This window comes from Melanerpes formicivorus, unplaced genomic scaffold, assembly GCF_026170545.1.
Source record: "Melanerpes formicivorus ecotype bairdi unplaced genomic scaffold, bMelFor1.0.p_v2 SCAF_34, whole genome shotgun sequence".
Classification (NCBI taxonomy): Eukaryota; Metazoa; Chordata; class Aves; order Piciformes; family Picidae; genus Melanerpes; species Melanerpes formicivorus.
In genome coordinates, this window is record NW_027142386.1 from 406,126 (window position 1) to 425,298 (window position 19,173).

The window sequence follows — 19,173 nt, forward strand, 5'->3', positions numbered from 1 at the left end:
ATCTCCGCCAAAACAAGCAGAAAAAGTCCTACAAAATATATAATTTTTGCACAAAGCCTGACGATTTAGTTTAGGAAGAAGCATGATTTTGTGAGGGAGGGCTGAAGAGTGTGAAAAAAAAAAGCCTGATCACCATGACTTTGAAATTATTGGCCTAAAGGAGTATAAATAGCGCTGCGGGGGCAACAACGTTCGTGCTCGCTTCGGCAGCACATATACTAAAATTGGAACGATACAGAGAAGATTAGCATGGCCCCTGCGCAAGGATGACACGCAAATTCGTGAAGCGTTCCATATTTTTTTTTTCCCCCACTCAAAGCCGTACATCCCCGCCCCGGGCAAATTATTGTCTTTTCTGCCCCACCTCCATGCAGGCAGCACCCCGACACACGGGCCGTGGAAAGGGGGAGCCTGCCGCACCCCCTCGGTACACTCCAGCTCGGCTCCTGGTGTAGCTGCCAGTCTGGGGTTGGAGGGGGTGTGGACACCCACAGGGTCCAGAGGGTAAGGCAGGCAACGTGCACCCCGAAACTTTCATGCCCCTGGCCCTGCTCGGGTCTCTGTGCAGCAAGACACACGGCTGAGAGGGTGAGACCCTCACCCCATGCTGGGACACCCCACATTGGGGGAGGAATGAAAGAGCCCCAGAAGGGTTGGGAGGGAGAAATCCTCCTGCCCGGGGCCTGTCCAGGGTGTGTAAGAGCCTGGCTGATCTTCAGCCCCTCAGAAACCAAGGGGAAGGGGCTGTGGGGTGGCAACAGGGCAGGGGGGACCCCCGTGCAAGGGCCAACACGCAGCCTCCCCATGCTGTGTCCCCCATGCTGCTGCATCCCCCATCCTGCTATGCCACCCCATCCCATTATGTCCCCTGTCCTGTGTCCCCCCCGAGGTGCTGCAGTGATGCAAGGGTGACCCAGCCCCCCGTGCAGTACCGTGGGTCTTTATTTAAGTGCTCATTAACAGCAGAAGCTTGGGTCCCAGGGCCAGCCCTAGCACCCAGTCCTGCCTGGAGCAGGGGGTAGAACCCCCAGTCTGTCCACCACAGCCCCTCCGAGGGTACAACCCCACCAAAGGGGAGCTGGTACCAGCCCTGCCCAGGTGCTCTGAGCCTCCCCAGCACCCAGACCATCTCATGGGGACAGTGGCCCCGTGCCAGTGGACAGGATGTGTCCAGGCTCCTCTGCACAGCTGTGGGGGTCCGGGGTGGCCAGAAGGCCCAGGACCCTGGGTCGTGCTGGGGAGGAGTCCATGGGGCACCACTCAGACAGAACTCTCCTGGTAGCTGTTGTCCTCCAGGAACTGTGTCAGCCTCATCCCAGGGCTGGTCACCGCCAGGGTCTCATCCTGTCCTGGCTCCATGACCTCCCCGGGGTCCTCATCGCTCTGCTCCCTGGCGAAGTGCACAAAGACCTGCGGAGAGGGCAGGGTGAGGGGCAGCACCAGCAGGGGCTCGGCCCTCATACCCTCATGCCCTGGTGTCCTGCCCACCTGATCGAGGGTGGTCTGGGACACAGAGTAGTCCTCGATGTGGCAGGGGCCGCGGTGAGCTGCCAGGACGCTGAAGACGCTGGCCAGGGAGGCGGCACGGGAGGGCAGCTGGTACTGCAGCAGGCCCCCGTGCCGCTCCTTCAGCACGATGCCAGGGAAGTGCTGCTGCATCAGGCTCTCCACCGCCGCCGGCCCGGGGCCACCCACTCGCACCACCACCGTGTAGCCATCCCCGAACCTGCGTGGGACAGCAGGAGACCACTGCTGGGCTCAACCACGTCCCTGTCCCCGGCGGGGCGGCCACCCCTGGGCTGCCCCGGCAGAGCCCCCGGCCCCATTACCTGTTCTTGAGGTGCTGGATGCTGCCCAGGCAGCGGAAGCGGCCGTTGACCATGATGGCCATCCGGGTGCAGAGTGCCTCACACTCCTCCATGCTGCCGGCGGAGGGAGGTGCGAGGGTGGTCACAGGAGCAGAGGGGTGGTCACAGGAGCAGAGGGGTGGTCACAGGAGCAGAGGGGTGCCCCCTTCCGGGGGTCTCACAGGGACAGAGAGGGGGTGGGGGGCTCACCTGTGGGATGTCAGCACCACGGACCTGCCCTCCCGGATGACGCTGAGGATGCAGTCCCACAAGAACCGCCGGGCTCGTGGGTCCATCCCTGTCGTGGGCTCATCCTGCAGCGACCCCCAGCAGCGGTGTCAGCCCGGGCAGGGGCTCAGGGATCCGCTGTGGCATCCCCTTTCCCTCCGCTGTCCCCCACTCACCAGGAAGACGACGGGCGGGGAGCCGAGGAGGGCTATGGCGGTGGAGAGCTTGCGCTTGTTGCCGCCGCTGTACTTCCCCGCCGGGCGGTCTGCGTGCGGCACCAGTCCCAGCTTGGCGATTCCCCACTGAGCCACCTGCCACAGAAGGGGAGAGTGAAGCTGGCGCTCCCCTGGGCTGGGGCAGGCTGGGACCCGGGCCTTACCTTGGGGGTCTCCTCCTCCGGGACCCCACGCAGGCGGCTGTAGAACTCCAGGTGCTCCCGCCCCGTCAGCAGGTCGGTGATGGCATCAAACTGGGGGCAGTAACCCATGTGCTGCTGGACGGACTGGAGGTCGCTGAGCACGCTGCGGGGACGGGGACAGGGCTGAGCACGCAGCGGGGACGGGGACAAGCTCCGGGGGCGGGGACGAAGCTGAGCAGGCTGCGGGAACAGGGAGGAGCACACTGCAGGGACGAGGATGAGGATGAAGCTGAGGGTAAGGACGCTGCAGGGAAAAGGGCAAGGAGGAGCACAGGGTGGGGACAGGGATGAAGGTTGTGGGGACAAGAAGAGGGGAGAGCAGCAGGTTGGCCACAGAGTCCCTCCCCCTTGCCCACCTGTGCCCTTTCAGCCAGGCCTCCCCCAGCGTCACCTCGGTGTCGCCTGTCAGCATTTTGAAGGTGGAAGTCTTCCCTGCACCATTCACCCCCAGGAGGCCAAAGCACTGTGGGGCACAGGCTGGGGGTTAAAACTGCCTCAGCCTTGCCCACGGTGCCATCTGTCTGTCCATCCATCTGTCTGCCACTCACCTCCCCAGGGGGGATGGCCACGCAGAGCCGGTTCACCGCTGGAGCTTTCCTGCGCCGGTACACCTGCAGGGCACAGCCCAGGTGGCACCGGGTGCTGCCCACCCATCACCCACCAGTGGGACTGGGGGCTGCAGGAGAGGCTGAACCCCACCATGAGGAACAGGGCAGGGTCCGCTCCCATAGCACTCACCTTGGTCAGGTCCTTCAGCAGCAGGAGGTGGCCATCTGGGGGGGTGCTGCCCACCCTCACCCTCTCCCTGGCCACGTCCTGGTCCTCCTCCCCGAGCGAGGGCAGCTGCAGAGCCCGAGGCCTGGGGGCAACAGTGGCAGGGGCACTTCCAGGGCTGCCCACCCTGCAGCTGCCCCACGGCTGCCCCATGGCTGGTCCTCACCCCAGCCTCAGGAAGAAGCGGTACTGCAGCAGGAGGGTGAAGATGAAGATGATGCCCTCCACAGCCATGGCAAACATGTTCTTCCCTGCCAGCTCCCAGGACAAGGGGGACACAAAGCGCTTGTCGCCTGCAAGCAGCAAGAGAGAGGTTGTAGGAGGAGGGAATGCCAGGGAGGGCCTCCAAGCTGGCCAAGCCCCAGTGCCCTCAGACTCACCAAACCTCTCGAAGGCATCAGCCATGGCCTGGTTCTTCACCATGTCGATGAGGCCTCGGCCAAGGCAGAAGTGGGGGAAGATCAGGAAGACTTTCTTCAGGATGCGGTTGATGTCGTTGAGTTTCTGTCGAGGCAGTGAGGAGAGGGCGGTGAGGGAGCTGCTGCTGGCCCCACATGGACGGGAGGGGAGGTCTGAGGCAGCCCAGAGCTCACCTGGTCCACAAAGAGCTCCAGCACGAAGGTGGCCACGCTGCCGTTGATGCCGATGAAGAGGTTGATGCAGGTCAGGGCCACGTAGGCAGTGCTGGGGATGCTGAAGAGGAAGGAGGCTGGGTACATCAGGGGGGTGATGGACCAGCTGCAGGGGCAGAGAGGCAGGAGCTGGCTGAGGTGCACCTTTCACTGAGGAGCTACAGAAGGGCACCTTTTCCCCTTTACTGTGACACCCCCCCACCCCGAGCCAGGGCTGCCCCCAACCCCGCTCAGAGTCCCCTGAGATGAGCTCCTCCCTCCCCTGAGGTCCAGCCCTAGAGTGGGGCTGAGCCCTGGCTGGGCTCCACCAGCCCTTCACCCGTAGAGCAGCAGCAGCAGCACCAGGGCAGGCAGGTTGGCAGAGGAGACGTAGGACTTCTGCTGGAAGCAGAGGAAGATGAGGATGACCAGCAGCGCGGGGACCAGGTAGTTGCACTGTGGGCGTGGAAAAGCCGGGGAGAGGGTCACAAGCCTGCCCCGGCCCCCTGGAGGCTGTACCCTGTCCCTGTCCCCATCCCACACCATGTCCCAGGCGAAGTTGCCCAGCCAGTAGGTCACAGGCTTCATCCCGCTGACGAACTGCAGGTGCTTGGCCTTGCTGACCCGCTCCTCGATGAGGAAGAGCACGAAGCTGGCCGGGACGAAGGACATGGCGAAGATCACGCAGATGGAGACCAGCACGTCCACTGAGGTAGCCATCCTGCCGGGGACCAGGGAGTGGGGGGCTCAGCCAGGGGCCAGGGGGGCCCTTGTGGGACCCTCATCCCCGGTACTCACAGGGCAGCCTCCGAGAGCTGCTCCTTGGTGAGGTTGAGGGGGTGGTTGGTGGCTGTGATGCCATAGAGTGCAGGGTCGGTGCCAGGGGGCAGCCGGGCACGCAGCAGCCCATTGCTGGCCACATTAACGAAGGAGACCATGGCGTGCCAGCCCTTGTTGTTGAACCAGACCTGCAGCCCGGAGCAGAAGGTGGCTCAGAGCTCCCATCTCACCCTGGCACTGCCTCACACCCTGCCAGGTTCCCAGCCCCACCTCAGCCCCAGCTTGGTCCTCCCTGGGCTGCTCCAGCCCTGGATGCTGACCCAGTGCCATGTCCCCCACTGCCTCCCAGCTCTCACCCCCTCCAGGACCCCCAGCCCTGGGCGCACCTTGATGTTCCTGCGAGCGTCCAAGCCCTCGATGAAGCGGCTGAGGTTGCCCAGGAGCCGGTCCAGGGGGCTGCCCTGGGTGTGGGAACACAGGTGAGGAGTGGGTTCAGACTGGAGCCCTCCCAGCACGGGGGTGCCAGAGCCGAGCCGTGGCGGGGGGGAGGGGGGGAGTAGGGGCACAGCCCCCGCAGTACCGGGGTGATTCTGAACAGTGCCCGGAGCTCCAGCACCGCCTCCTCCACCTCCGCTGCCGACGGCAGGGCCTGGGAGCCACCAGCCCCCAGAGAGAAGCCACCGTACCTGTGGGGAGAGATGGGCACTGCCAAAGCTGGCACCCCCCCCGCGGAAACCCTCCCAAAGGCTACGGTGAGTGGCACACAACGAAGGGCCGAGGTTGCCCAGGTGATGGCGCTGCCCGACCCGACTGGGGCCCTCCTGTCCCACCGCACCCCAGCCCCTCCCCGGGCTCACCTCTGCTCGTTCACCCACTTCTTGTTCCTCAGCCTGAAAGAGATTGAACAGTGGGGAGAAAACCCTCCAGGGGATGTTACAGCAGTGCCCATCCCCCAGCAGATCCCCCTGGCTCTGCGGTGCCCTCCCTGCCTCCAGCCCCGGCTGGGGCTTTGTCCCCATTGTCCCTCCCTTCTTCCAGATGGGTGGCAGCCTGGGCCAACCCCCTGCCTCATCCTCCCTGCGGTGTCCCCAGGGCGACCCCGGGAAGTCCCCAGGGCACCCCCGGGGTGTCTCCACCGCCAGCACTCACTCCCGACGGATGATCTGGGGGTAGGTCTTCACCAGGTAGTCAGAGATGTTCCTGCCCGTCAGGTTCTGCAGGACATCCCCTGTGCCTCTCTGCACCTGTGAGGACGGACGGACAGGCTGGATGGACACACAGCCCTGCTGCCCCACCCCACGACCATCCCCTGCACCCACACTCAGCAGCAGCGCCCCAGGGCAGGTCCCGCTGCGGGCTGGGGGTTACCTGAGGTGGTGGGAGGCCCCCGGCCCCCTCGGGGCAGTCGGGCAGCATCCTTTGACTGCCAGGCCCACTGCACTGGCACGGAGGGGAGGGCTCAGCTCGCGTCCAGTTCCCACGCTGCAGCCTTTCCAGCAGGGGCCGGGAGGCTGGGGGCGCTGTGAAGCCGTCGGGGTGAGAAGCTGGGGGGCACGGCCCCGTCCTGGGCACCCGGCACCACGGAAGGAGAGAGATCCCCTTACCAGCCTGGCGTGAGCCAGGGGCACTGCCACCTGGCCCTGCTCACCGCTGCCCCCTGCCGCGGGCATGCCTGGCTGGGTCCCGTGGCATCGCACACCCTGGCAGAGATGCTCCCGGGGGAGAGGTGGGCACTGGGGTGGGGGCTGCACCCCAGCTGCCCTTTCCCAACCCCTCCAGCCCCGCTGGTCACTCACGCCGCACCAGCATCCTTCATGCACTCGGTGCCAAATCCTGGCTCTGCCAGGAGAGCAGCCAGGAGTTGAGCTGTGCCAGGGTCCCCTGGGGCATCGTTGCTGCCGGGAGATGTGGGAAGTGAGGTGGTGGAAGCAGGGGGCTGGGGGGACACAGGGGGACACAGGGGGGCAGAGGGACGGGGACACACCTGAAGAAGGTGAACTGCTGCCCGTACATCCAGGGGTGCAGGCGCAGCGGGGGGTACCTCCCAAAGGGTGGCACGATGAGGCTGAAGAGCAGCGCGATGCAGACGAAGACCGCGGGCAGGACGATCTGCCAGGGCCAGGGGTCAGTGCCGGATCCGCACCCTCCTGCCCCACCCCCTCCCCACCCTCCTGCCACATCCTGTCCCCACCCTCTCCCCGTCCCATCGCCTCCTCCCGGCCGTACCTGTGCGAAGAAGCCGCGGGTGCTGCGCCGGGCGTGGAGCATCCTCTTGATGAAGAGGGCACGGAGCTGCTGGCGAGTGAGTGCCCAGCCCCTCACCCTGCGCCAGCCCTGCCCGGCGGCCCCCTGGAGCAGATCTGTCTCCTGGGGCTCCTCCACTGCAAGCACAGAGTCAGGTCTGGCCTTAGCCCTGGCAGAGAGGGTGGTGAGGGGCAGGGGCTTCGTGCCAGGTGCCATGCTAGGGACATGCCAGCAGGAATGGGATGCTGCAGCCAGGGACACGATCAGAGCCCCCCAGCCCCGCCAGTCCCCCCCAGCTCCCAGGTCCTACCTCGCCGGACTCCTTGGGCTCAGTGCAAAGGAGAGGAAAGAGGGATTAGAGCCAGGCTGGCATGTGCCCAGCCAGGGTTAGCACCAACCCAGGGCACAGACATCTCCCCAGACTATCACAGTCCCTCCCAACTCCCACACCTGCCCCCATGCCAGCTTTGAAGGGGCCTGGATACATCCCTTGGGATTTCATGTCCCACCCCAACCCCTGCAAAGAGCTGGGCTCCCCCAAACCCAGCACCATCCTGCTCCCCACCATGCCCAACACCCTGGGGACACCCCAAGACCAGGCAGGAGCATCCCTGAGCCCCCACTGCCTGCCTGACGGGATGTGTGTTCAAAGAGATGGATATGTGCCCAGATGGACTCATGCCACAGCCCCAGTCCAGAGGGTGGAGGTGGAGGGCACCCAGCGCAGGGGTCCCATGTCCCAGCTCCCCTCCCTCTCCTTACCCAACTCCCTGTCAGATGCTTCCACATCCTTCCCCTCACTGGGGGCTGCTCCTCTGCCAGTGCCTGACAAAACAGGAGTGGAGTCTGCCAGGGTGGGATGGAGACCACAGCCTGTGACACCTCCCTGCACACATGGGTGCTCCCAGTGGGGTCCTCAGCCCCGGGAAGGGTCCTGGGCTCAGCTGCAGCCAGCACCAAGGGGTTTTACCTGTGGTGTCAATGTCCTGCTCCATGTCCTGAGCCACCTTCAGAAAGATCTGAGGGTGAGAGGGGGCTGGCATCAGACATGGGCACCAGCACCCACCACCCCAGCAAGGCAAATCACCTTGATCATGGGCAGCCCCTGCCACAGAGCTCCAAGGCAACCCTTGGGGGCAGCCAAAGGCAGACCCCCTCAGCCATAGCTGCTCTGGGTACCTCCTCCAGGGTGGTGTCAGAGATGCCATAGCTGGAGATGCCCAGTTCCCCCAGGCGGGCATCCAGCTCACGGAACAGGTCCCCGAAGGCTCCGTCCTTGGCCCCGCTGTAGGGCAGGATGAAGTGCACCTCGTGCCCGATGTCCTCCACCAGCCTGGAGCTGGGCACCAGCTTCTGGATCAGTGCTGACAGCTGGGCCACATCTGGGGGGACAGGGCAGGCTGCAAACACAGGCCAGGAGCTGGTGACCAGGCCCTGGACAGCAGCCTGGGCTCCCTGGGGTGTGTGCAGGGAGCAGGAGGGCAGGGACCCCCTGCAGCCCCACCAGCTCAGGGGGTCCAAGGGCAGGCAGCAGGGCAGATGTGGGGCTGAATGCAGCCAAGGGCTGCCCTGGCTGAGAGAGGACGTGCAGGGAGCACCCAGGGGGTGGTGCTGTGCTAAGGGCACAGGGAGGGTTGGGACCCTCACCCACGGTGCTGGCCTCACTGCCCCGCTCGCTGCCCAGGCCTGTGTCACTGCTGCGCTCCGAGTCGCTGCCATCCTGTGGGAAACGTGGGGACAGGGCACTTGGGGACATGGCTTAGTGGTCACAGTGGTGCTGGGCTGAAGGTTGGCCTCGATGATCTTAAAGGTCTCTTCCAACCAAACCAATTCTCAGAGTCTATTCCATGAGTCTACGAGAGGGCAGCTGGAGCCTGGCAGCCTGCAGCAGGATCCAGCCCCAAGCCCAGGGCTTGGTGCCCCCCAGCAGCCGGGATGGAGGCACTGGGCACCCTTTGGGCCGATGCTCAGTGTGTGGGGGGGCTAAAGCACCCACCTTTTTGGTGGTGCCAGGGACGGTGCCCATGCTGCTGCCCGCGCTGCTCCGCTCCCGCTTCACCAGGGTGAGGTGGTAGCCGGTGCCTAGCCTGGCCTTGAGGAAGAGGGGGGAGCCGCAGCAGCAGAGCCGGCCCTGCGAGATGACAGCCGTGCGGTCCCCCAGCAGCTCCGCCTCGTCCATGTAGTGCGTGGAGAGGATGATGGTGCGGCCTGGGGGGCAGGCAGAGGGCTGGACCCCGGACCCCCTCGCTGGGCAGCCCCCCAGCAGCCTGCCCCCCTGCCCGCCCCGCGAGCCCCGCGGCTGCTTCTCCCCTGCGGAGGGGCTCAGAGGCACGCAGGGGGAAGTGGGGACCCCTCCCGCAGCCCTGACCTTTGCGGTACTTGAGCAGCAGCTCCCAGATGCTGCGCCGGGAGTAGGGATCAACGCCGGCCGTGGGCTCGTCCAGGATAACCACCTTGGAGCCACCCACGAAGGCGATGGCCACGGAGAGCTTCCTCTGCATCCCCCCTGCAGGGCAGAGGGACAGCGCTGGGAGGTGCCCGGGGCCGCAGACCCCTGCCTTGGATGGGCACCGAGCCCGACCCCCGCACACACCCGAGAGGTTCCTGGTCTGCTCCCGGCGCTTGTGGGGCAGCCCCGTGTCCTGGATCAGCTGCTCCAGCTCCTGCTTCACCTGCTCCTCCGACAGCCCCTTCAGCCGCCCGTAGAACCAGACGTGCTCCTCCACCGTCAGGCTGCGGGGAGGTGGGCAGCGGGGAGGTGGGCAGGGGGGAAGTTAGCAGAGGTGAGGTTAGCAAGTGTGAAATGGAGAGGGGTGAAGTGGAGAGGGGTGAAGTGGACAGGGAAGTGGGCAGGGGTGAGATTAGCAGGGGTGAAGTGGGTAGGGGTGAGGTTGGCAGCAGTGAAGTGGGCAGAGGTGAAGTGAACAAGGGTGAGGTGAACAGGGAAGTGGACAGGGGTGAGGTGGACATGGGTGAGGTTATCAGGGGTGAAGAGGGCAGGGGTGGGGTGGGCAGAGGTGGGGTGGGCAGGAGTGGAGCAGACAGCCCTGCTCACTGCAGCCCCCAGCACTGCTCCCCTCTGCCCACCCTGCCCATGCCTACATGTCGAAGAGCACGTTGTGCTGGGGGCACATGCCCATGGTCTTGCGGATGCTGTCGATGTCGGAGCGGATGTCCCAGCCCAGGATGTAGGCGGTGCCAGAGGTGGGGGGCAGGAGGCCGGTCAGGATGGACCTAGATGGAGAACCAGCAGCAGGGGGGTGGAAAAAGTGTCACAGAGCATCAGGTCAGTGGGGCTTGGGGCTGGGGTGCCCTGTTCTATGTGGGGTGCTCAGAGCTCAACCTCATGGGGAGCTGGGCTTGGACAGGTTGTTCAGGGCTCTGGCTGCAGGTGTCCCTGCTGACTGCAGGGGGGCGGAATGGATGACCTGGAAAGGTCCCTTCCGAGCTAAGCAGTCCGGCTCCGTGATTCTGCGACAGCGCCGGGGCAGAGCCGGACTCCGCTCCTACCCGGAGCCGTGGCCATGCAGCCCCCTCCTTCAAGCCCCTCCAGCTCACATGGTGGTGGTCTTGCCAGCCCCATTGTGGCCCAGGAAGGAGGTGATCTGCCCCTCGTAGAAGTCCAGGCTCAGGCCGTTGACGGCGGCGCGGCCACTGCTGCGGTAGATCTTCACCAGGTTGCGGATGGAGACTCCGGGTTGGAGCTGAGCAGGAGGCTCCTCCACCAGCACTGGAAACCACCAGAGGGTCACAGACCAGGCAGCGACCCTCAGCAGGAGCAGGATCCCTCACCAGGGCAGGCAGGAGCCTCTGCCAGGGGGCAGGACCCACCCAGTGTGGGGCAAAGCCCAGGTGGGAGGGCTTGAGCCCAGCCCTGTGGCTGCCACCCTTTGGCAGGGGCTCACCTTGGGGTGCAGTGAGTGTGCTGGTGGGGTATGGGGGGTGCCCAGCTGAGGATGGCTCTCCAAACCAGTAGCTCTTCAGGAAGGGGAAATTCCAGGGCTTGGGGATCCCATACTGACCTGCAGCAGGCAGCAGGTGAGGATTGAGCAGGGCTTGGGCTTGGAGGGCTGCTAGGGGGCTTGGGGGGGGGGGGAGGAAGGAAGGCACACTCACCTGGGAAGACACCCTCAAGGTACCAGGTGGCCAGGCCATAGAGGCTGGCATCCAGCAGCAGCAGCCCCATGGCTGTGGCAAAGTTGTAGGGGTCTCCTGGCACGGGGCTGGCAGCCAGGTTATGCCACTGGATGCCCACTCCCTGCTCCTCATAGAGGGAGAAGTACTCACAGCCGAAGCCAAAGGCCACCGGTGACAGCAGGCTCTGGGGGCAGCAAGAAGAGCAGTGTGTGTGTGGGGGGTAAGCCCCAAAGCCCCCCACCTGGCACACCCCAGGGCACCCCAGGGACAGAGGGGAGGGGGCAGCTGTGGCTGCTCACCACGAAGACACGGAGTGGGAAGGTGATGTAGTCCCGCCAGGCGACGCACAGCACGTAGGGCAAGTAGAGGGAGAAGTAGATGATGCCACCACAGGCTGAGGCCAGGTTGGCACGAGGGAAGAAGGTGCTGATGAGGAAGCACTGGCTGATGGTGGCCACCGAGAAGGTGCCGAGGAAGAGGAAGATGACAGCTGGGTCGCTGTAGGGCAGGATGTTCCCCAGCTGTGGATGGAGGCAGGTTGGAGCTCCCTGCGCCAGCTCCCAGCCCTGCTGCTCCCCTTGTCCCCCAGGCTGTCCCCTGCCCCATGCCCTGCAACCTGCCTTGAGGATGAGGACGAGGAGGCCAGAGCTGAGAAGAAAGGGGATGAAGCTGCTGAGGAACCAGCTAAGCCAGAGGATGCCACTGCTCAGCCCCATGGTCTTCATGGTCTCCTTGAGCCGTGTCTCCTTCTCGTGCACCACCCCCTTGATGATCATGGCCACCGAGTAGATCCAGGCCAGGGTCATGAAGAGGGGCAGCGAGCGGTTCAGTACCCGCAGGAACCTGGGCGAGATGGCACCAGCCTGGCACCTCCAGCCTGGCACCCCCAGCCTGGCATATCCATCCTGGCACCTCCAGACTGACACCTCCAGCCTGGCACATCCAGCCTAGCATGAACAGCCTAGCACCTCCAAAGTGACACTTCCATCCTGGCACCCCCAGCCTGGCACATCCAGCCTGGCACCCTCAGTGGGACTCCTCCAGCCTGGCACCCCCAGCCTGGCATATCCATCCTGGCACCTCCAGACTGACACCTCCAGCCTGGCACATCCAGCCTAGCATGAGCAGCCTAGCACCTCCAGAGTGACACTTCCAGCCTGGCACCCCCAGCCTGGCACATCCGGCCTGGCACATCCACTCTGGCACCCTCAGTGGGGCTCCTCCAGCCTGGCACCCCCAGCCTGGCACCCTGGTGCCACTGCTGGGCAGGGGACGCCGGGAGGGGCAGTGACCACCCCTCACCCACACTCACACATCATCCACGTAGCAGGGGTAGGGCATCTGCTGGATGTAGACCCCCGTGCGGGGGGCAGCCCCGGCCTGCACCTGCACCACCGCCTGCTCCACCAGGTCCTGCAGGTAGACAAAGCCCCCCCAGACGTAGCGCAGGTCGCTGAAGGGGTCAGCAGCAGGGCCTGGGTCCCAGAACCTAGGGGCAGAGCAGGGTGCTGGGAAGGGGAACACCCCCAGCAGGGGCTCAGGCTGCTTGCCTGGCCGTGGGGGCCGGAGGGGTGGACGTCCCCCGACCTGTCCTTGATCTTGTTGGTCCTGGTGACGTCGTCGATGTCCATGCGGATCTTGTAGCGGACGTGGGGGGGCAGCGTGGGGGCCGTGGCATTGACGGGGGGCTGGAAGACCACAGCTGCCCAGAACTGCTGCTCCTCCAGCAGCTCCAGGGCCCGGGCCACCAGCTGCTCCTCGGTGGCCACTGCCTCGATCTTGTCCAGGCAGACACACTGCAGGCAGGGCAGGCAGGGCTCAGTGGGGCTCAGGGTGCCAGCCCCACCCCCCCACCCCCCCTCCCCCCCAGGGCTGGTGGGTGACATCTACCTCCATGAACTGTGACAGTGTGCTCAGGACAGCATCCACATCAGAGTACACCTGGTGCCAGGTGAGCCCCGGGCCTTCCCCTGGCTCTGCCAGGAACTCAGCCAGAGCTGACACCTTCCAGGAGGTGCCGTTGAGGAACTCATCCAGGAGCTGAGATATGCCAGGGGCCAGCAGCAGGTCCTGTGAGGCATCAGAGTACCTCAGCGTGATGCATGTCCCACTGCACCCCCATAGGTTCATAGAATGGTTTAGCTTGGAAGGGGCTTCAAAGATCATCCAGGTCCCATCCCCCTGCCATGGGCAGGGACACCTCCCACCAGCCCAGGGTGCTTGAGGCCCCATCCAACCCAAACACCTCCAGGGAGGGAGCATCCACAGCCTCCCTGGGCAGCCTGTTCCAGTGCCTCCCCACCCTCACTGCCAAGAATTTCTTCCTAATACTCACTCTAAACCTGCCCTCCTCAAGCCCCATCCCAAGCCCCACATCAGCCCCAGCCCCAGCCCCGACGTGTGGAGGCTCTGGTGGTGACGCACCCGAAGGAGCTGCATCTCCAGGCTGCCGTTGAGGAAGGTGTAGATGCGAGGTCCTAGCTCCTGCCAGGCACCCCCAGCCTCTCCCAGCACCGCCAGCTCCCGGAAGGTCCTATTCACCTGCGTGGGGCAGTGGGTGAGGCAGGGAGGGGGTGACACCCCCTCCAGCCCCCCTCTAGCCCCGCACTCACCTCGGCCATGACGCTGTCGGGGCCGGGGCCGGGCGGCGTGTACAGGATCTTGCCGGTAAAGAGAGGCTTCACCCCCCGCCAGAAGACCTGCGAGACGGGGCTGGACTCCAGGCTGTGGAGCAGCTCTCGGCAGAAGGGACCTGGGTGGGGGCAGAGCCGAGTCTTCACCATCAGCCCCCTCCCCGCGCCACACTGTGCCCACCGAACGCCCACCCCAGCCCCCTCCAGCCTGCTCACTGCTGGCGCTGCCCGGAGCCTTGGTTCTCCGCTCTGAGCTGTTACGGTCCAGGAAGGCTTTGATGTCGTTGTCCTCGTACCAGTTGAGGGAGGGCACCCTGAGCCCCCCACCCTCGGGGTGCCCGCAGGCGATGCGGGACAGGGCTCTGAAGGTGCCCAAGCTGGTGGTGCTGCCATTGGGTGCCATCAGTGCCCTCAGCTCTTGCCGCAGCTCGGCGAGGCTGCTCATGGAGGAGACCTGGAAAGAGAGGGGTGGGGGGCAGAGGGACACCAAATGACACTGTGGATGGCACGGAGGGAGGGTGGGGGACGCTTGCATGGGGGGCAAGGGATGGGGCTGCTACCTCTTCCATCAGGGCTGCTGCGTCCCGCAGGAAGGTGCCCAGGATTCCCACGGTGCCAGCGATGCCGCCTATCTCCGAGCTCAGCTGTTCCTACAAGAGGGGGGCACAGAAAGGGGGTCGCACCCCCTTCAGGGAGGCCGGGGGTCTCTGCCCTGGCATCTTCCAGAACCCAGTGCCTGGCCAGGCAGGGAGCTCACCACCAGAAGCCGGGGGAGGTCGATCTGGGAGAGGAAGGAGCCCTCCATGGCACGGAGCTGGGTCCCAGGCAGGGCACAGAGCCCTCGCTGCAGGCGCTGGGTGGAGGCAGCGTCGCCGCCCACCAAGAAGCCTCCCAGCTCCGAGGCGTTGCAGACCACAGCCTTCAGCGGGCGGCCAGTGCCCACCAAGGAGAGCTGGTGGGAGAGGGGTGGTCATGCCCTGGCCCCCAGTACTGTGGGCACCGGGAGGAGCGGGCACCATGCTGAGACTCACGATGCGGGGGCTGAGCTGGGCACCCATCAGCTCGTCCACCAGCGCCGGGGGCAGAGATGTGTTGGTCCGGAGGAACTGTGAGAAGGTCTCATCCTTTCTCAGGTAGTCCCTCACTGGCAGGGCTGGAGGGGCAGAGGGGTCGGCCAGAGGGTCTCGCTTCCCCAGCCCCCCCTCCCCACTCCCCTTTCCCGGTGCTCACCCCTCCGCTGAGCTCCACTCCCCCAGAGCTGGCGCAGGGTGGGCAGGAGCTGGGCAAAGCCACGCAGGAGCCGCTGCCCCTTGGCATGGAGCTGCACCTGCTGGGCTTCAGCCAGCAAACGCGAGAGGCTGGGGGGGAGAGGGGGCACGAGGTTGGGTGGTGAGAGCCTGGCACAGCCCGGCTTTGTCCCACAGCCCCTTGGCCTCTGCTACTCACATGGAGGCATCGAAGTTGCCCACCGTGCCCGGGGCCTCTCCAGGTGTGGGGTGCCGAAAGCAGGGGTTGTTCATGTTGCAGATGATGCCCTGCAGCCAGGGCAGGGTGCCAGCAGAGGGCAGGGCCTTGTTAGGGAAGTGACCTGAGACAGAAGGAGAGTCGGCTCCAGGGGGGGCAGTGTGGGACCCCCAGGGCCATGCACACAGCCAGCAAGTTCCTGGCTCACATCCAGTTCCAACATTTGTCACCCCCAGCGCCCACCGGGTTTCCACGTTGCTGGGGGGTGTGTGTCTCCCGCAGGCACGGGGGGAAGCTTTGCCAAGCCAGAGGGTGGCTCGGTGGGCATGGGGCACTGCCCTGGAGGGCACAGGATACTCACACTCGTGCTGCTGGAAGGGGGGGTGAGACTGCCGCACCGAGATCAAGATGAAGAAGAGGAAGAGGGGCCACAAGATCTCGATGGCCAGCTGGAGCTGCAGGAGACGCACAGTTGCAGGGGGTCCCTGTCCCCATCAGTGCCCAGGGCTCTCTCTGCCCCCACATCAGCACCCAGAGGCTCCAGGCACCCTCCCACCCGGACAGCCACTCACCCGCTGCCGTCGGCGGTAGGTGAAGTTCTTCCAGAGCAGCAGCCCCAGCTGGGTGCCAACAGCCATGGTGGGGTGTTGGGGGGCATGTACCCAGCACCCCACCGGGCTTCAGCTGTGGGGGAGAGTGGGCTGGGTCACTGCCGAGCTAGGGGGTGATGGTCAGGGCTTCACTCCCCTCTGGCTCGGGGCTTATGGCACAAGAGGCAAAGTGCTGGGCACGAGGCTGAGCTCCGGGGCTGGCAGGATCCAGCCCTGGCATTCCTGCTGCAAAGCTCCTTTCCGGAGCAAAGCCCTCAAATCTCATCCCTTTCCCAAACAAAAGCAGCAAAACAGGGCACAGGCTCTGCCAGTGCAGAGAGGGAGCCGCATCGCACCCTGTGCCCAGCACGAAGGGCAGCTGGGCACCGCTGCCACAGGAGTGGCTCCAACCCCCGCAGAGCCCCGGGCGGGGCTGGGACCTGCCCGTGCCGCAGTTTCCCTGTGTGAGGGACGTGGCCGGGCCAGCAGCGAGGTCTGGGGCTTCTGGAGAGACCCTCAGCACCCCAGGAAGAGAAACTGCCCCACGAGGCTCCAGGCATGAGCTCAGACACCGTAGATGCCCCCCGAGCTGCGCTAGGACCCTGGCATCTTTTCCCCTGCCCCATCCGGCCCCACTGCAGTGAGCCCCAGTGCCCAGCCAGCTCCTGGACAGGAGCCAGCAATCTGCAGCCCCCCAGGACCTGGCAGCAAAGCGTTGGCCTCTGCTTTCCAGCCACACAGGATGGCTTCATGCCAAGGCAAAGAGGTGGCACGACCCAACCTGCAGCTTCCTGCCCGGCAAACACCCACACCCACGCCCCGGGAATGCTAAGCTCCAGAGCTGCCCTCCTCCCCCCCTTCCCATCCCCCCAGTCACTGTGAGCTCAGGACGCCCCCTGGGACACCCCTGCTGCCTGTCCCACCAGCGTGGGACAGTGGCTCAGGATGCAAACTCACCCAGCTGCCCTCCTGTCTCTTCCTGAGCCCTCCAAACCTGGCCAGGCTTGGGCAGGAAGGGTGGGCAGGAGGACAGGCAGGGAGAGAAGGCAGGAGAAGAGGCAGGAGGGTGGGCAGGAGAGGCAAGAGGGTGGATAGGAGAAGAGGAAGGAGGGTAGGAGAAGAAGGAGGGTGGGCAGGAGAGGCAGGAGGGTGGATAGGAGAAAAGGAAGGAGGGTGGGCAGGAGAAGAGGAAGGAGGGTGGGCAGGAGAGGCAGGAGGGTGGGCAGGAGAGGCAGGAGGGTGGATAGGAGAAAGGAAGGAGGGTGGGCAGGAGAAGAGGCAGAAGGGTGGGCAGGAGAAGAGGCAGGAGGGTGGGCAGGAGAGGCAGGAGGGTGGGCAGGAGAAGAAGGAGGGTGGGCAGGAGAGGCAGGAGGGTGGATAGGAGAAGAGGCAGAAGGGTGGGCAGGAGGAGAGGCAGAAGGGTGGGCAGGAGAAGAGGCAGGCGATGGCTGCCCACTGCACGCAGCCAGGGCTAAGCCAGGGCCCAGATAAGCGGGCACCAGGCAGCAGGATTAGGATCCCGTCTGGGAAATCCGGCTAATCAGCCTGTGGGGCCGGACACGAGTGGGGTCCTGGGGGGGATGATTCCTCTGAGGGGGTACCAGGGTTTGCAGAGAGCTGTGCCACCCAGCCTGGCTGCAGTGGAAGCCGGGGGGGAGGGACCCAGCGCCCCAGCCCTGGGAGGTGGCTGCCAGTGTGGGGGTGATGCTGGGGGACAGAAGTGGTTGGTGCCGGGACGGGGGGCTGCTGCGGGGCTTCAGGACGGAGGGAACCCTCATCCCAACGCGGGGGAACGGCTCTTCCCAGGATAAAACAACCTCAGACTCACGGGATCCTCACGGAAAGGGACTCGTGTGGGAATCTGCTCACTCATCCCACGGGCGGCAAACACGCCCCAAAGCTACAACCGGGGGCACGGCGGCCCCCTCCGAGCCGTGCACCCCCCTCCAAGCCGGGCGCCCCACGGTCCCGGTCGCGGTCTCGGTCCCGTCCTGCCGCCCCTTGCTCTGCGCTGAACGGGGGCGTAAGGACCCGGGGGGAGATGATGGGGACAGGTTCGAGGGTACAGGAACAGACCCTGGGGGATGACGGGGACATGGGAACAGCCCCGGGGGCACACGGGGACAGGCTTGGGGGACACGAGGACATGGGGTCAAGCCGACGGGCACACGGACATCTCAAAGGGGGGATAGGGGGGCAGCGCGGGGGGGCACGGACAGTCCTGAGGGGGATATTAGAACAACTTGGGGGGGTGACTGGGACAGTCCCGGGGGTGATACGAGGACATCTCGGGGTGGGTGGGACACGGGGACAGCCCCGAGGGGGGAGGGGGTCTGCAGACAGCCCCGGTGCGGGACGGCGCCGCCGCGCAGCCGAAGCCCATCCGAGGCCGGCAGCCTCCGGCACAGCCCCTCCCGCTCCCGCCTCACAACAGCAGCCCCCGGCCCGAGACCCCCGGGACCCCCGTTACCTGCTGCAGCCGCGGCCCCTTTAAGAGACGCCGCGCGCTCCGCCGGGCTCGCGCCTGGGCCCCGCCCTCCCTTTGACGTCATGGAAGAGGCTCTTAAAGGGGCCTGAGCCAAAAGGGGGGTGGGTGATGATTATTGGGGGGGTAGGGAGGAGCCTGGATGTGTGAGGTGCAGGAGACCCCGACCCGACCCGACCCAACCCAACCCGACGGTCCCCTGCCCTTCCCCTACTGCCGAGCTCTGTCCCTACCGCCCCTATGCCACACCCACGCCACACACCCCTGCCCCGCCCATGCCACACCCTGCCTCACCTCACGCCACACACATCCCCCACCCCCATGCCACACTCCGCCCATGGGAGTCTGTCCCCTCGGGAGCCCCACAGAGCAGCAGAGCCCAAGCCATGGGCGGGCTGAGGATCCCCCCCCAGGGGGCCAAGGCAGTGGGCAGGGAGAACAAACCCCCAGCCCTCACCCTATGTCCCCACCACGCAGGGTCCCCAGGGACAGACCCCTCACCATCAGGGTCCCTGGAGCTGTGGCAGCCTGTCCAGGTGGGGACGCTGGGGAGGGCGTTGGGGGGCTGGGGGGCCAGCAGGAAGGGTTCCACTGGCAGAGGTCGCTGAGTCATGCCATGGCGGCAGCACCGAGCTGGCACCGGGACACTGCCTTGGCTCAATGCCGGGGCGCGGGCAGGGTCCCCTGGGAGTCCTGCTGAGCTGCTCCGGTTACAGCCTGGCTGGGGAAGAGGTGCTGAGCCGGTCTGGATAGAACCTGGCTGAGGCAGTGATGCTGAGCTGCTCTGGTTACATCCTGGCTGAGGCAGTGGTGCTGAGCTGCTCTGGTTACATCCTGGCTAGTGGCCTGAGCAGGAGGATCACAGCTCCCCGAAACGCAGCTTTTCACCCCAAAAGGTAGATCCATGCTCGGACAGGACCTGTGCAGGCACCACGAGGGCAATTAGCCCAGGGCCACCACAG

General features: G+C 65.5%; 1 protein-coding gene and 1 non-coding gene across 5 annotated transcripts; one reads left to right on the forward strand and one right to left on the reverse strand.

The window, feature by feature from the left end:
• Positions 1-194: 194 nt before the first annotated feature.
• LOC137450371 (U6 spliceosomal RNA) lies at positions 195-301 on the forward strand. The gene has a single exon (XR_010989575.1). It is a non-coding gene; the product is annotated as a U6 spliceosomal RNA (small nuclear RNA).
• A 626-nt stretch (positions 302-927) lies between these two features.
• Positions 928-16,823, reverse strand: ABCA7 (ATP binding cassette subfamily A member 7). 4 transcript variants are annotated; one of them, XM_068156232.1, is made up of 51 exons: positions 16,684-16,823; positions 15,709-15,820; positions 15,498-15,591; positions 15,119-15,260; positions 14,903-15,030; positions 14,704-14,825; positions 14,430-14,624; positions 14,233-14,322; positions 13,889-14,126; positions 13,652-13,791; positions 13,464-13,580; positions 12,930-13,109; positions 12,627-12,835; positions 12,352-12,528; positions 11,660-11,882; positions 11,339-11,560; positions 11,019-11,223; positions 10,808-10,924; positions 10,461-10,632; positions 10,005-10,136; positions 9,496-9,635; positions 9,271-9,408; positions 8,899-9,110; positions 8,550-8,622; positions 8,082-8,284; positions 7,873-7,921; positions 7,665-7,727; positions 7,213-7,230; positions 6,885-7,039; positions 6,643-6,767; positions 6,455-6,553; positions 6,027-6,222; positions 5,808-5,902; positions 5,516-5,548; positions 5,239-5,344; positions 5,045-5,119; positions 4,677-4,846; positions 4,422-4,599; positions 4,219-4,334; positions 3,861-4,005; positions 3,648-3,771; positions 3,434-3,560; positions 3,232-3,352; positions 3,042-3,104; positions 2,850-2,956; positions 2,455-2,596; positions 2,252-2,386; positions 2,058-2,161; positions 1,830-1,922; positions 1,489-1,726; positions 928-1,410 (listed from the first exon to the last, which is right to left on the reverse strand). In XM_068156232.1, exons 2-51 carry the CDS (start codon positions 15,772-15,774, stop codon positions 1,261-1,263), a joined length of 6,762 nt encoding a protein of 2,253 aa, XP_068012333.1. In that variant the 5' UTR covers positions 15,775-15,820; positions 16,684-16,823; the 3' UTR covers positions 928-1,260. The 4 variants fall into 4 exon arrangements, with proteins under 4 accessions (XP_068012333.1, XP_068012331.1, XP_068012335.1 ...); XM_068156230.1 differs by having other exon boundaries at positions 7,665-7,748; XM_068156234.1 differs by lacking the exon at positions 7,213-7,230.
• Between the last annotated feature and the right edge of the window lie 2,350 nt (positions 16,824-19,173).

Excerpts from the sequence above, each read along its gene's own strand:
- ABCA7 (XM_068156230.1), bottom strand. The coding sequence starts at position 15,774 with ATGGCTGTTGGCACCCAGCTGGGGCTGCTGCTCTGGAAGAACTTCACC. Across the intron at positions 15,592-15,708 it reads CCTACCGCCGACGGCAGCGG|CTCCAGCTGGCCATCGAGAT; the intron begins GTGAGTGGCTGT and ends CGTCTCCTGCAG. Across the intron at positions 15,261-15,497 it reads CCCCTTCCAGCAGCACGAGT|GTCACTTCCCTAACAAGGCC; the intron begins GTGAGTATCCTG and ends CTTCTGTCTCAG.